This window comes from Anolis sagrei, chromosome 4 (assembly GCF_037176765.1).
Source record: "Anolis sagrei isolate rAnoSag1 chromosome 4, rAnoSag1.mat, whole genome shotgun sequence".
Lineage (NCBI taxonomy): Eukaryota > Metazoa > Chordata > Lepidosauria > Squamata > Dactyloidae > Anolis > Anolis sagrei.
The window spans coordinates 218,351,909-218,366,334 of record NC_090024.1 but is presented as its reverse complement, the minus strand read 5'-3'; the positions used below and the strand labels follow the sequence as shown (position 1 = coordinate 218,366,334).

The 14,426-nt window shown below is 40.3% G+C and overlaps 1 protein-coding gene across 1 annotated transcript; it reads left to right on the top strand.

The window, feature by feature from the left end:
* The first annotated feature begins 1,801 nt into the window (after positions 1–1,801).
* On the top strand, positions 1,802–14,056 carry TTPAL (alpha tocopherol transfer protein like). Its single transcript, XM_060772188.2, has 5 exons — positions 1,802–1,881; positions 5,723–6,177; positions 6,834–7,027; positions 8,693–8,803; positions 10,040–14,056. The coding sequence occupies exons 2-5, from the start codon at positions 5,739–5,741 to the stop codon at positions 10,313–10,315; spliced, it is 1,020 nt and encodes a 339-aa protein (XP_060628171.2). The 5' UTR covers positions 1,802–1,881; positions 5,723–5,738; the 3' UTR covers positions 10,316–14,056.
* Positions 14,057–14,426: the final 370 nt, after the last annotated feature.

Genomic DNA, 14,426 nt, shown 5'->3' with positions numbered 1-14,426 from the left:
TCTCCTGACGTTTCTCCTCAGGATGCTTGCCATAGATGCAGGCGAAACATCAGGAGAAATGCCTCTAGAACATGGCCATATAGCCCGAAAAAACCCACAAGAACTTAGTTATTCCAGCCATGAAAGCCTTCGACAATATATATAAAAAAAGAACTTTGAATTGACTCTGTAGTTTAAAAACTCACAGAATGATCCTTAGACATATGTCACATTCCTCCAATTGTGTTCTTCCATAGGTCACATTCCCCCAATTGGGTTGCTGTGAGTTTTCTGGGCTTGTATGGCCATGTTCCAGAAGCATTCTCTCCTGACGTTTCACCCACATCTATAGCAGGCATCCTCAGAAGTGGAGCCCCCGGTGGCGCAGTGGGTTAAACCCCTGTGCCGGCAGAACTGAAGACCGACAGGTCGCAGGTTTGAATCCGCGGAGAGCGCGGATGAGCTCCCTCTGTCAGCTCCAGCTCCTCATGCGGGGACATAGAATCAAAGAGTTTGAAGAGACCTCATGGGCCATCCAGTCCAACCCCCTGCCAAGAAGCAGGAATATTGCATTCAAATCACCCCTGACAAATGGCCATCCAGCCTCTGTTTAAAAGCTTCCAAAGAAGGAGCCTCCACCACACTCCAGGGCAGAGAGTTCCACTGCTGAATGGCTCTCACAGTCAGGAAGTTCTTCCTCATGTTCAGGTGGAATCTCCTTTCTTGTAGTTTGAAGCCATTGTTCCGCGTCCTAGTCTCCAAGGAAGCAGAAAACAAGCTTGCTCCCTCCTCCCTGTGGCTTCCTCTCACATATTTATACATGGCTATCATATCTCCTCTCAGCCTTCTCTTCTTCAGGCTAAACATGCCCAGCTCCTTAAGCCACTCCTCATAGGGCTTGTTCTCCGGACCCTTGATCATTTTAGTCGCCCTCCTCTGGACACATTCCAGCTTGTCAATCTCTCTCTTGATATTGACCAGAATTGGACACAATATTCCAGGTGTGGTCTTACCAAAACGGAATAGAGGGGTAGCATGACTTGCCTAGATCTAGACACTATGCTCCTATTGATGCAGGCCAAAATCCCATTGGCTTTTTTTGCCGCCACATCACATTGTTGACTCATGAGAGAAGCCTCCCACAAGCATGGTAAAAACATCAAAACATCCGGGCATCCCCTGGGCAACGTCCTTGCAGATGGCTAATTCTCTCACACCAGAAGCAACTTGCAGTTTCTCAAGTTGCTCCTGACATGACCAAAAAAAAAAATTAAAAAATCCTCAGACGTTGTGAGGTCTGTTGGAAACTAGGCAAGTGAGTTTTGTATATCTGTGGAATAATGTCCAGGGTGGGAGAAAGAACTCTTGTCTGCTGGAGGCAAGTGTGAATGTGGCAATTGGCCACTTTGACTAGCATTTAGTGGCCTTGCAGCTTCAAAGCCTGGCTGCTTCCTGCGGGAATCCTTTATTGGAAGGTGTTAGCTGGCCCTGATTGTTTCCTATCTGGAATTCCCCAGTTTTTTTGTTTTTTTTTTTTACTGTCCTGATTTTAGATTTTTTTTTTAATACTGGTAGCCAGATTTTGTTCATTTTCATCTCCTTCCATGTGTCAACACGTCTTCGGTGAGCACACAGCTTCTTTCTTCTCCTCTTCTCACCAAGACAGAATTACCCAAACTGGAACATCGGGAACCGGAAGTATAGCTTGCAATCAACAGAGCCTCTATGTCTCCTCGTCACGCCGCCTTGGGGATTTCGCGCATGCTCAGTCGGACCCGTTGGCTTTGCCTCTCCGTGGGCGACGGTGGCTTAGCAACGGCAGTGGAGTGCTTCCGGGTCAGGTCACGGCCGGTTTCCCCTTCTCCTTTCTTCCTCTTCAGTCTCGCTAGCGCTGGAGTTGGGGTGAGTATGGCTGAGGCGGCTCTTCTTATTTGGTTGTTGTTTTTGATGAGTTGGCTTTCTTCCTATCAGCTTTCTTCACTGTTCATCTTTACAACAATTTATAGATCAGGCCTGGGCAAACTTGGGCCCTCCAGGTGTTTTGGACTTCAACTCCCACCATTCCTAACAGTCTCAGGCCCTTTCCTTTCCCCTCTCAGCCGCTTAAGCGTTAGGGATTGTGGAAGTTGAAGTCCAAAACACCTGGAGGGCCCAAGTTTGCCCAGGCCTGATCTCTTGAAAGGGGAGATATGATGACACCAATAATACTGACTTTAGTCTTCAATTATTTATATATATATATACACACACATACACACACACACACACATACACACACACATAATATCTATATGTATGTTTACAAATGAGACTCTACCTGCCCTTCCAAGTTCATGTCTTCCTCTACTTTTTTGACTGCAGTCCCCATTTTGATTCACAACTTGAGCCAAGTTACAGGAAATCTTATTCTTATTTCAGTGTTGCTATTATTTATTTATACATACCCCCAAGGGAGAGAATAAAATAATAACAATAAAAAACCAGAACAGTGTGTGAATTAAAATACCTGGAGGGCCCAAGTTTGCCCAGGCCTGATCTCTTGAAAGGGGAGATATGATGACATCAATAATACTGACTTTAATCTTCAATTATATATATATGTATATATATATATATATATACACACACACACACACACACCTACATAATATCTATATATATGTTTACAAATGAGACTCTACCTGCCCTTCCAAGTTCATGTCTTCTTCCACTTTTTTGACTGCAGTCCCCATTTTGATTCATAACTTGAGCCAAGTTACAGGAAATCTTATTCTTATTTCAATGTTGCTATTATTTATTTATACATACCCCCAAGAGAGAATAATAATAATAATAAACCAGAACAGTGTGTGAATTAAAACCTAACCTCAGCAGACATTCAAATGAGGCATAAGACCAACTCAGGATACTCATGTGGTGTTTTTGCAAATTTTTTACATTGGTTTTATTGATTGCTTAAATACTTCCAATGTTTAACCCAGTGGTTCCCCAACCTTTGGGCCTCCAGGTGTTTTGGACTTCAACTCCCAGAAAGCTTACCATCAGTTAGGAACTGTGGGAGCTGAAATCCAAAACACCTGGAGGCCCAAAGGTTGGTAACCACTGGGTTAAACATTGGAAGTATTTAAACCAGTGGTTCTCAACCTGGGATACCCAGATGTTTTTGGCCTTCAGCTCCCAGAAATCCTAATAGCTGGTAAACTGGTTGGGATTTCTGGGAGTTGTAGGCCAAAAACATCTGGGGACCCCAGGTTGAGAACCACTGATTTAAACAATCAACAATTTTTTTAAAAAAAAATACACGAAAACACCACATGACGTATACTGAGTTGGTCTTATTTATTTTATTTATTTATTTGCTATACTTGTATACCGCTGCTTCTCAGCCTAGCCGGCGACTTAGCGCGGTTTACAACAAAATATAACAATCGGCAATATACAGTTTAAAAGCATAAAAAACATAGTACACAATACATATATCAACAAACAATCCAATTCAACTCCTGACTAAAATCGTAATCCAGTTTCGTCGTCCATATTGCCAGTCCTTTAATCATTACATTCCTTGCACTGAGTTAACCGAATGCCTGCTCGAACATCCAGGTTTTTAGTCTTCTAGTCTTTATGTATTTATATTTATATCCTGTGGTGTCTCACCATACTGACACTAAAAACGGCTCACAACTTAAGACATACCTATATACAATAATAAAACAGTACAGGTAAAGATTTCCTCTTGACATTAAATCTAGTCGATTCTGACTTTGGAGGGTGGTGGTTGTTGTTTATTCATTCAGTTGCTTCTGACTCTTTATGATCCCATGGACCAACCCACATCAGAGCACCCTGTCAACCGTGGCCACTCCCAGTTCCTTCAAAATCAAGCCAGTCACTTTAGCGGGTGGTGCTCATCTCTATTTCTAAGCTGAAGGGCTGACATTGTCCATGACTGCATGGAGTGCCATTACCTTCCCTGCCAAAGTGGTACCTATTTATCTACTCACAATTGTCCTGATATTTTACTTGTACTCAGAGCAGGGGGTTGCTGTTTGGGCAGAATACAAAGAAGTGGAATGGTTTCAGTTTGGCAACTTTCCCTGATCCAGTGTTTTCATTGTCTACCCTAAAATTATGTAAATTGTATGTGGTATTTATTTTTATTTTCTTAATGTCCAATTGGAAACCCATGTTTGCACTTTCTTCCTTGATTTCCCCCTTTCCCCAGTAGTCATTCCAAGCCTTTGATATTCCCTGTAAGTAATACAGTTTTGTTTATATGTCTTAGAATCATAGAGTTGGAAGAGAGACCACACGGGTCATCTAGCCCAATCCCTTTAAATTGTTGATGCTTGTTCCTCCTATTTGCACAGCTCTTCCCTCAGAATCTAATCCGGATTTGCATATGATAAATTCAGCATACCAGTTAAAAAATACCGTGATTTTTAAAAAGCTACTGGGCAGCAACATTTGAGGGGTAACACTGGTAAAGACTCACACAGAGGTAATAGCTCTAAGGACACCATAACTAATACTTGTTAGTGTTATATATAGAAGAAGGCCATGGTAAATGTCTCCTGGAGCCCTCTGCCTTGACAACCCACTGATAAGACAACCCAAAATGAAATATATACATCTTTGAAATACTTATGAGTAGTTATGGTTTCAAGGAAGCTGGCTGCTGTAGCCAGAATGGAATTTTGTTTGCACAGAGTAAATTATAAATCACTCCAGGTGAGTAATATGCTATCATAACCAGAGCTATAATTATGATTTACATCGCATAGGACATTGTTCTGTCTCAGAGCTGGCTAAAGAAGCTCTTAAAACTGATTGTTATGATCAGATTGAATCAGGTTGAGGTATATGTTGCTCCTTTCAAATCTACTCTATTCTTTAGTGACTCTGGTTTATGGAGTGAAGGGATCCATAGACATGTGGATGTTTAACTACTAAATAAAATACTCAGGTGCTCCTAGAGGGAGCTCAGACCATTTCTGCTTGTTACCAGTTGATCAAGCAATTTGTGGTGGGAGATTAATGAAATTAAGGGGAGAAGGAATCAGAAAATAGCAAGCAGGGAAACAGTAAGGCCTTTACATAGCCCTTTGTAGACAGTGACAAACCTACGGCCCTTCCACACAGCCCTATATCCCAGGTAGGAAATCCCACAATATTTGCTTTGAACTGGATTATCTGAATCCACACTCAGATCATGTGGATTTTCTGTCCTGATATTCTGGGATATAGGGCTATGTGGAAGGGCCCAACATGGATGTCTATTTGAAGACAAAAAATAAATGAAATTTCCCCACTTTTAATTCTTTGGGTTGGTAAGAGACACTGACATATCCAATCAGAATCTGGCAGAAAATATTTTGTGTGCATTTTGCATAGGTAGGTGAAAGCTGATTAAAGTTTATCACTTCTTATCATAAAAAGGATCAGTAAGAACTGAGTAGACGTTTTCTTTCTACAGCTTGTCAACAGAAGACTTATAGCCAGTTTAGTTAAAAAAATTAATGGATATAAACAGGTGTCATCTCGGTGAGTGCTGTTGTCAGCAATGATGGGTCTGGAAAGTTGTAAAATAATGTAACTGATATATTTAGCCCAGCAAAACAATATTTCCTATTTCAGATGTCTCAAGACATACCTGTAAGACTGGTTGGATGCTTTCAGGCCCTTGCTGTCTTACTCCTACATCTCTTTTATTTATTTTATTTTTTCCCCTCTATCCTTGCAGATCTTTCCTTTAACCAATGTCAGGAGATGGTGATGGTGCCCTTAGAAGTCCCTCTGAGGGATCTTTATCAGGAATTGACATCCTGCCAGATGAGTCAAAGTATGTTTGCACACTGTCTGCAGAGCTTATTGCCAAAGCACGTGAAGAGCTGCAGGAAAAACCTGAATGGCGGCTTCGAGATGTGCAAGCCCTCAGAGACATGGTGTGCAAAGACTATCCTAACTTGGGAACCTGTCTAGATGATGCTTTCTTGCTCAGGTTCCTTAGAGCCAGAAAGTTTGATTATGATCGAGCCCTTCAGCTTCTTGTGAACTACCACAGTTGTAGGAGAAGTTGGCCAGAGGTTTTTACAAACTTGAAACCATCTGCTATAAAGCCAGTTTTAGACTCTGGTTTTGTCACTGTGCTTTCTCACCTAGATGATGAAGGGCGCCATGTTGTCTGCATTCGACCAGGTATGATTAACATGTCATTGGTTATCCTTCTACAGTATTTCTTGAAAGTATCTGCTTTTTCTTTTGAGGTAATAAATTGCTCATATGATGAATTCTGTTGTCTTGGTCAGTATTACAAATTGTGTGTTGTGTAGTAGAATTTCCAATCAAATTAGATGGAGGTTTCATTGCAGAATATGATTCTCCCCCCCCCCCCAATTACTTAAGATTTAATCTCTTTTCCACCCCCTTCTTTTTTCTCTCTCCACTGGATAATTAACCAGCGTATTGGTGGGTTTTTTTAACCATTAGGCTATTTTTAAATATATGTTTTATCTATTTATATTTAATCTTTTAAATAAATATCTGTTGTATGTCATCTTGGGCTCCCTGAAAGGTTGGGACATGATAAAAGCAATACATTGCTGTAAGCTTCAACCTTCATCTCCTCAAAGATATGTTTGGTGTTTACTTCAGAAATCCAAGCATATGGAATATGAAAATATATACAGTTGGCAGTGGATTTTTCAATAAGAAAAAAAAACTTATGTGAAGAAGGGCCTCAATGATTAAAAGATGGCTATCATCTATAAGGCATATAGAACATTCAGTCTGGGAATGTACTGTAGGTTTTCTGTTCAGCTTTGTAACTTACCATCTCTGTCTTATAACCATAGACAGATGGACACCAAGTAACTATCCGATTACTGAAAACATTCGTGCCATATACTTAACCTTAGAAAAGCTCATACAGTCTGAGGAGACCCAGGTGAATGGAATTGTAATCCTTGCAGACTACAAAGGAGTCAGCTTATCAAAGGCATCTCATTTTGGTCCCTTTATAGCCAAAAAAGTGATTGGAATTCTTCAGGTAAGATCTGAATTGCTAGAGCGTGAAAATGTGTGTAGTATTCATGATTGCATCTTCTTACTTTTTGTCTCTTAGTGGTCCAGGTCTTTTGTTTTCTCTAAAACACATTTCTTTGGAGGAAGACTCTTCCAAATGCTAGCATACTTTTGCAAAGGAAAGCATAACATCATATTTGTACTCCTTGCTCCATTTAATAAATGGCATGTCCCAACTTACTTTAAAGCCTCAAAGTTGCATCATACAGGCATTCAGTGCTTCAACATGAACAGGTAGGATTGGAGATGCATCAGACAGTATTTTCCCCAGAAATTGGGAAATAAAATAATTACAGAATCACTGGGATCTCTAGAGGACCCCGCTCCTCAGAGCTCAGCAGTAGTGTAATTATTGTGCACCTGGTTTGGGGGGGGGGGGGGGCACTAGCCAGACCTTCCTTTGTCCTACCTTCTCACATTGAAGTACATAATGCCTTTAGGAAGTGGTTCTGGTGCTTTACAGTTAATTGGGAGGTGGCATATGGGTCAGCATAGCAAAAGGTCTGTATGCAGATATTTTACACTGTGCACAGGGGATGTTGAATTGAGGCCAAAACCAGAGCCCTAAATTAAAATGACAACAGCATGCTGGTTCTGATTTTGATATTGGAAACTAAACAGCTAGTAAACGTATAGCCAAGGCTGAAGTTCTGCTCAGCGTGATAATACTACTTAATTTCCTTGCAGACAGCCAATTCTCTCACACCAGAAGTGACCTGCAATTTCTCAAATTGCTCCTGACATTAAAAAATGCTAATGGATGCAGACAGGTTATTTTTGTAGTACTCAGCTGAATTTCATGGAGCTGTAGCTAGTATGAACTGCCTCCTGTTAGGCTAGTATGAACTGCCTCCTGTTACAGCTGAAAAGTTAGTGATTTTGTGGTGAAAGAGATACCCCTGAAGAAAAAGAGGGGAGAAAGCAGATAATATCAGTTATGTGTTTGGAAATAGGCTATCCGTTGAGTTGGTGACCTTGCTGACAGTAAAATGGGAGCAGAATACAATCTCAGAATTTTCTTCAGAAAACTTTAAAATACAGAGGATATCTGCTTAGCAAGTCTGTATGGCAATATCACCAGAGTGTTTTTCAAAAACCTTAGGAGCAGTGCACACTTGAGATACACAGAACACACAATTTCCTAGTGGTTGATAGGCATTTCCTAGTGGTTGGTTACCAGTTGGTAACTGCAAACTAAACCATATGACCCCTTTGTTTGTTATGCTTGTATGTTACAACCTCGGTGCCAATGGCTTATGATATGGGTGATGTATGCGCTCATATGTAGTAGACTGTCAACTTATGGGCACTTGTGAAATTCATAGTGTTTTCTTTGAATGCAATTTTCCTGCATCTTCTCAAGGGGTTGGACTGGATGGCCCACGAGGTCTCTTCCAACTCAATGACTGAATGATTCTATAATTCTATGACTCTTGGGCAAGAAATATTCAGAGACGCTTTCGGCAATCCTTTTCTCTCAAATATAGTCTACAGTCTTGGCATTCATTGGTGGTCTCCAGGTACTGACTCTGCTTAGCTTCCAAATTCAGTACCTGTGCCCTTAGAGTATTTAGAGTACTACTGAGGGACACATAAGACTCTAAACCTGTTTCCTTTTCTTTTTTTTAAGGATGGTTTTCCTATTCGAATAAAAGCTGTCAATATCATAAATGAACCTCGCATATTCAAGGGCATTTTTGCCATCATCAAACCTTTCCTCAAGGAGAAAATAGCAAATCGGGTGAGTGGCCTTCATGTTACCTGGAACAATACCAATGATGTCCTAAGGGTTACAGTAAGGTAGGGCTCTTGTCTGTAAATCTGTGTTGGAAACAGGGTTTCTTTCAGACAATGTTGCTTCCAGTATTATCTGCTAATGCTTAAAGTTATGGCTTCAAAAAAGAGGTGGCGGGGTACCACTGACCTGTGAGTTTTCCAGTCTCCTCTGAATCCGTTCTCTGCAGTGTTTCACCATCCCACTCCATCCACTGGATGCATAAAAACACCTAGAGGTGCTTCCTAAGGACAACATCAGTTAAATGTTAGGGTCCAATCTCTTTCTCCATCTAAAATGAACAACCAGGGGACGCTGATTTTGTAAGAACTAGATGATGTACATGAATTTCAGACGTCCTTATTTCTCTGTACCTCTTCTTGCCTTCAGCATACAATTCAGTTTTTCCTTTCCAAAAGTGATGTGCAGTAATTGGGGTATTGTGTGTCCTCTGCGTTTCAGCATCTATCCAACAACCCTTTTATGTCCTCATTCTGGACCTTTTAGGAAGTCCTGCTCCTACCTTTTCCTTGGAAGTTTTGAATTTGTCAAGTACTGACAGTAGGATATAAAACTACTTTAATGTTCACAGGGGCTGTTTAAATTACCTCTTTAAATGCAGTAGAGGTGATTGCAGGATTGGGAGCTCTTGTAACTCCTGCGGATCAGTCCTTGGAGACTAGTGTTGCTCATGCCAACCATTGTCTGACTTTGAAACCAACATTGAGTGTATATTTCAGAAATATCATGATTAATAATGGGTGTGTGTATATCCTATTTTGACTGAAGCACCAAAGGCTATTTTCTAACCTCTTGTGCCCCACCCAGAAGCTGGCAAGCAACATGAGGCTACTGCTATGATGGAGTGCCAGCTTTCACCCAGAAAGGGAGGGAGGGCAGCAGGGATCCCCTGATGGGCCATGTGTGAGACTTACAGAGGAACAGCAGCATTATTTTTCTGCTTCTCTCTCCTCAACTGCATGGGGCATCCGAGGTAGTTACACCACCCAGTTGCCTCTCTCCCTGTTTCAAATCCACAATCATTTAATTGTCATTGTAATGCTCTTATAGGTTTGATGGCTGTGTGGGTGGAAGTTGGGCTTAGAGCTGCATGCAGGGAGAATGTACACTCTGAGCTCACCATCTAGGAATCTGGGCTTATAAATCCCATTTTAGAGTTGTAATTTCTCTTCTTTTTCTTAGTTTTTTCTTCATGGGTCAGATCAGAGCTCACTCCATCGCAACCTTTCTCCAAGGATCCTTCCAGAAGAGTATGGAGGCATTGCAGGGAAACTGGATATCTCTACCTGGAATGAGCTGCTGCTTGCCTCAGAAGATGATTTCCTGTATGACGTTTCTCACTTGGCTATTTCCAGTGACTATATGCCTCATGACCCATTAATGAGTGGGGAGATAGATGAGAAGCAATGTGATGACTCTTTGCGAAGCTTGAAAACACAACTCTACTCCTGCTATTAACATAGCCGTAAAAGCTTCCGAAAGGTCATTCTACTGTCTGCAAAGGGATTATGAATTCTGCCTTGTTTCTTAAGCTGTAGCCAGATGTGGAGACAGCTGAGGCACTTTATATTGGAACCAAAGCATATTTTTAAAAGAAGCCGTGGAGGAAGGGTGAGGCTCTGTGGCAATCTGGCAAGAGGGTGCATTTGGAGCCACTGTCAGTGTTTGGGCCTCTCTGAAATGAATTCCCCCAAATAATTGGCTAATTAGGTTATATTGCTAAGGTTCAAAGCACAATTACTTGAAAGCAAGAAACACTAAAATTAATGGAATGCATTTCCAAATAGATATGGTTAAGGTTAAAAAACTAGAAGCTCTCAAACTGAAAGGGGAAGAAATGCCTTACAATTGAGGGAATATCTTGGGACTGGGCCGGACTGTGCAACTTGAGTGTTTTGGTCTAGCAGTCCCATCAGCAATAGAATATCCAATGTCAAGGGATTATGGGAGCTGTAGATGAAAAACAACTGAAGGATTACTTTTGTCCTCTCCTGTCATATTGCCATGTTGCCCCTTTTTTTGTGGAAAAAGGCACAAATGTGGTATATAAGACCAGTTGGTTATTTGATGTCAGATAAACTTCATCCTTTTATATTGGTTGACATGTTTCCTTATACATTCCCTTCACATACAAACATATTAGATTTTTGTTTTTCATATGGAGTATCCCAATTCACATTTACTTGAATCTTGTAATTGGCAGATGCCATGGTTATTGCTATAATTGAATGAAAGCACACACTCATTTTGCATAAAAGAAAGCATCAAGCAGTTTATGACTGTTTTTGATACCCATACTTGAACTTGTAAAATAGTTAGGAAAGGAATTGAAAGGAAAAGAAAGAATTTATCATAATTGTTCAGCTGTCAGTTTGTACCCCGTTTGTTAAAATTACATTTTGGTAGAAGGGCAGATAAATTATTGTAGATAGTGCTAGATATCTGTCCCATAAGAGAAAATAATAGTTGTTTAGATACCTTTATTTTGGGGAGATAGCATTTTTGGAGTCTCTGCGCAAACCAAATGTAGACAGGGTGTTGTATAAGCACAATTTTTGATTTGTAAATGGCAATATTTTACATACAATGTGCAGTATTTTGTCCATGTTGTTTTGATCTTGGTATCTTTCAGTTTTGTTTCTGAAGTCCCATGCATCAATGTTTCAGATCTTCCTTTATTGTTGGTTTACTTTCAAGGTGTGTTTTGTGTTCACAGTTGAATGTTCATCCCTATTTCATCCTGTCAAGTTGTAGATGAAGCATTTGATCCCTTTCTTCCCATGCCTCCAGTGCTACAGGATGAAACTTTGATGGGGATTGGAAACCTACACATGTTGTCTATTGTTCCAATGTCAATATTGGAGCAAGTCAGCACTCAACAAAATGGGATTTTGATATCACCTTTTAAACAGTTGGAGCTGTTTGTTGAGGTTTTTAACTTGGTGCCAACTACGACCAGAAACTGGTGCTTATTGTAAATATGAACTTTTAAGGTCTTAAGATATACCATTGTATTATCAGTGCCAAACCTGTATTATTATTATTATGAATAACAACCACCTGCCTCTGTATTGCCAAACCTAAAGGACTGCTACATTGAAGTATAGTTCCCCTTTGAGTAGGCGTGTTGTATGGTATAGTAACTATCCAGAAGGCCGTGAATCCTATTTCTAATTCCTACTGCAGGTCTCCATTGTATTGGTTGAATAGGAACAGTATATATTTTCCATGCTTTATACAGCTGCATTACATAGTACTACATGGATATACAGTAATTAGTAAAAAGTGATTTACCCTTTGTCAGTAAGAGAGATACTTGGTAGGAAGACTTCTTAGAGGTGCATAAATAGGAAAATATGGTCGATGGCATGCAAGGTAGTACTTGCCAGATGTCTTAAAAGACTTTTAAGCCATCATGGCTCAATCAAGAATGGTAAGGATTACAGTCCAAGGCTAGAGTCATGCAAGAGGCATAATCTTTAGTTATGCTGCAATGTATATTTTGGGGGTATTCCACATGAAGGTATTTGATACTTCCTTGCACAAGACACCTTGTCCCAGCTGTGCAGCAACAATGATTAAGGACTGCTGGTGTAACTCCATCTTCCCCTTCCACACACACATAGGAGCTACAGGTGTGTGCTATAGCAGGTTCACTTGCCCACTGTCTTTCCTCGGTACACTAGTCATGCTGAATATATCCAGGAACCCAGCTAGACATGGGCTGGCATGATGGAACTGCACCCAAGAACTCTCCGTTACGCAGCTGGGGAAGTAGATAAAAGAACATCTTCCATTCCCAGCACTAGTGAACTGGTTGCCAATTTGTTTATTGAATTTTGGCCTAACACAGGTCCCCCAGTCTCTAGACATGACTAATGGTAGATGTAGTCAGCAATTTGAAAAGCTACATGTTGCCAAAACATGAACATCCTTTTTAGTGAAGTAAAAATCTTTCATGGCTGTGGTTGAAGTGTACTGCTTAAAACAGCCATTCTGAATCATAGTTCTATTAATTAGTGTACTGTTCTATAATGAGGTTCCACGTGTCAGAAGTTCTAGAAACCAAGTTGAGGTTCTCTAGCCTGCCTGAATATTTGTGAAAAGATTTTCCCAGCTGCTTCCTATATTTTGGTGGCCGCTTTAGACACTTCTTTTGAGCTATTTCTTTTGAATGAGGAAGCTCCAAATAGCACTGAATGGCAAGGTTGATCATGTGCAACAAAGAAAAAAAGGTATTAAGTTTGTTACATTTCATTTCTCTTAAATCCATGTCTACATTTCTCTTAAATCTTTTTTTCAATAGGTCATCCACTGCAGTTGCTCTCAGGTGGAAATATACTGGAATTTCTGATGAGTTGTATTAAATGAAAACAAACTTCTACTAAGAAACTAGTTTTAAGATTTACGTTTATTTTTTTTCTCTTGTATTTTCCCAGCATGGCTGGACTAATAAGAATTTGTAAGGTCGTAGAAATAGTTCCCAGTGGGCTCTTTTTTGCAGTACATACAATGTCCTCCCAGCTCTTCTGACAAAAGTCAGAGAAGTCTTAACAGACTTCAGTAGTATCCGCTTTACAAGTTACTTTTGGGAATATTCATTAACTTAGACATATTAGGATAAGCTCATAAAACAAATGTGTATGTATTTTACAATTAAGGCACACACTTATTTTAAAGGTGTACTAGAAAACTGAACATATCGTATGCATCCTCTGAATCCTTGGTTTAAGGACTCTTTGATAGTATTGAAACTTCTAAAAATATCATTCCAAGCAGAGCAAGGGTATTGAAGGAATACCAGGCCTTAAGCAAGACACATTGGTAACTAATCATAATTGTCAAATTGCCTTCTAAGTGTATCGACTTAGGAAATATAAACTATAAATGAAATACTTGAATTTATACTGTGGATTGGACTAGCAGCTGAAAGCCTGATGTTTTTCCAGAGGTTGTTGAGGTGCTTTGTTTCTACTGGTCGGTCAGCTTTGACATGTTTCTCAGTAATTATTCTATATGAATTTGATTTTGTCTTTTGCAGTATGTAGAATTCAGATGTTTGGTTGAAGCAGACACCTTTTGAGAATTTATTTTTATATTGCACTTTATACAATGATTGTTCTCAGTGTAACTGTATGCATGTGTGGATATTAAACAATTCTACCGTGAAGCCGCTTCTCCCTAGTAGCTTCAAAGGAACATTTGGTGCTCCCTCATTTCATCGGGTTAACATTCCAAGAATGCGACCCTACATGGCATGGGCAGAGGGCAAGTGGTTCATTTGTGTTAGTTTCGTCTGTTTTCTCCCCATGACAGCAGGCACCTTCTGATAGCTGTTGCATGTTTGTTGTTGCTGGAGAGCTGCAGCATCCCAGCTAGTTATGGCCTGGGCACCTGCTCTTCTCACCCAGAGATTAAATGGTGAATGAAGTGTGCTCCAGGTCTTGGAAGCTGCCTTCCAACTGGTGGCCATAGCATTTTGGTAGAAGGGATCAAATATCCCTTTCCTCAATGCTTGAAAAGCGACGCACTCTCACACGACACCGATTTTTGGTTTTTCTTTTAATTG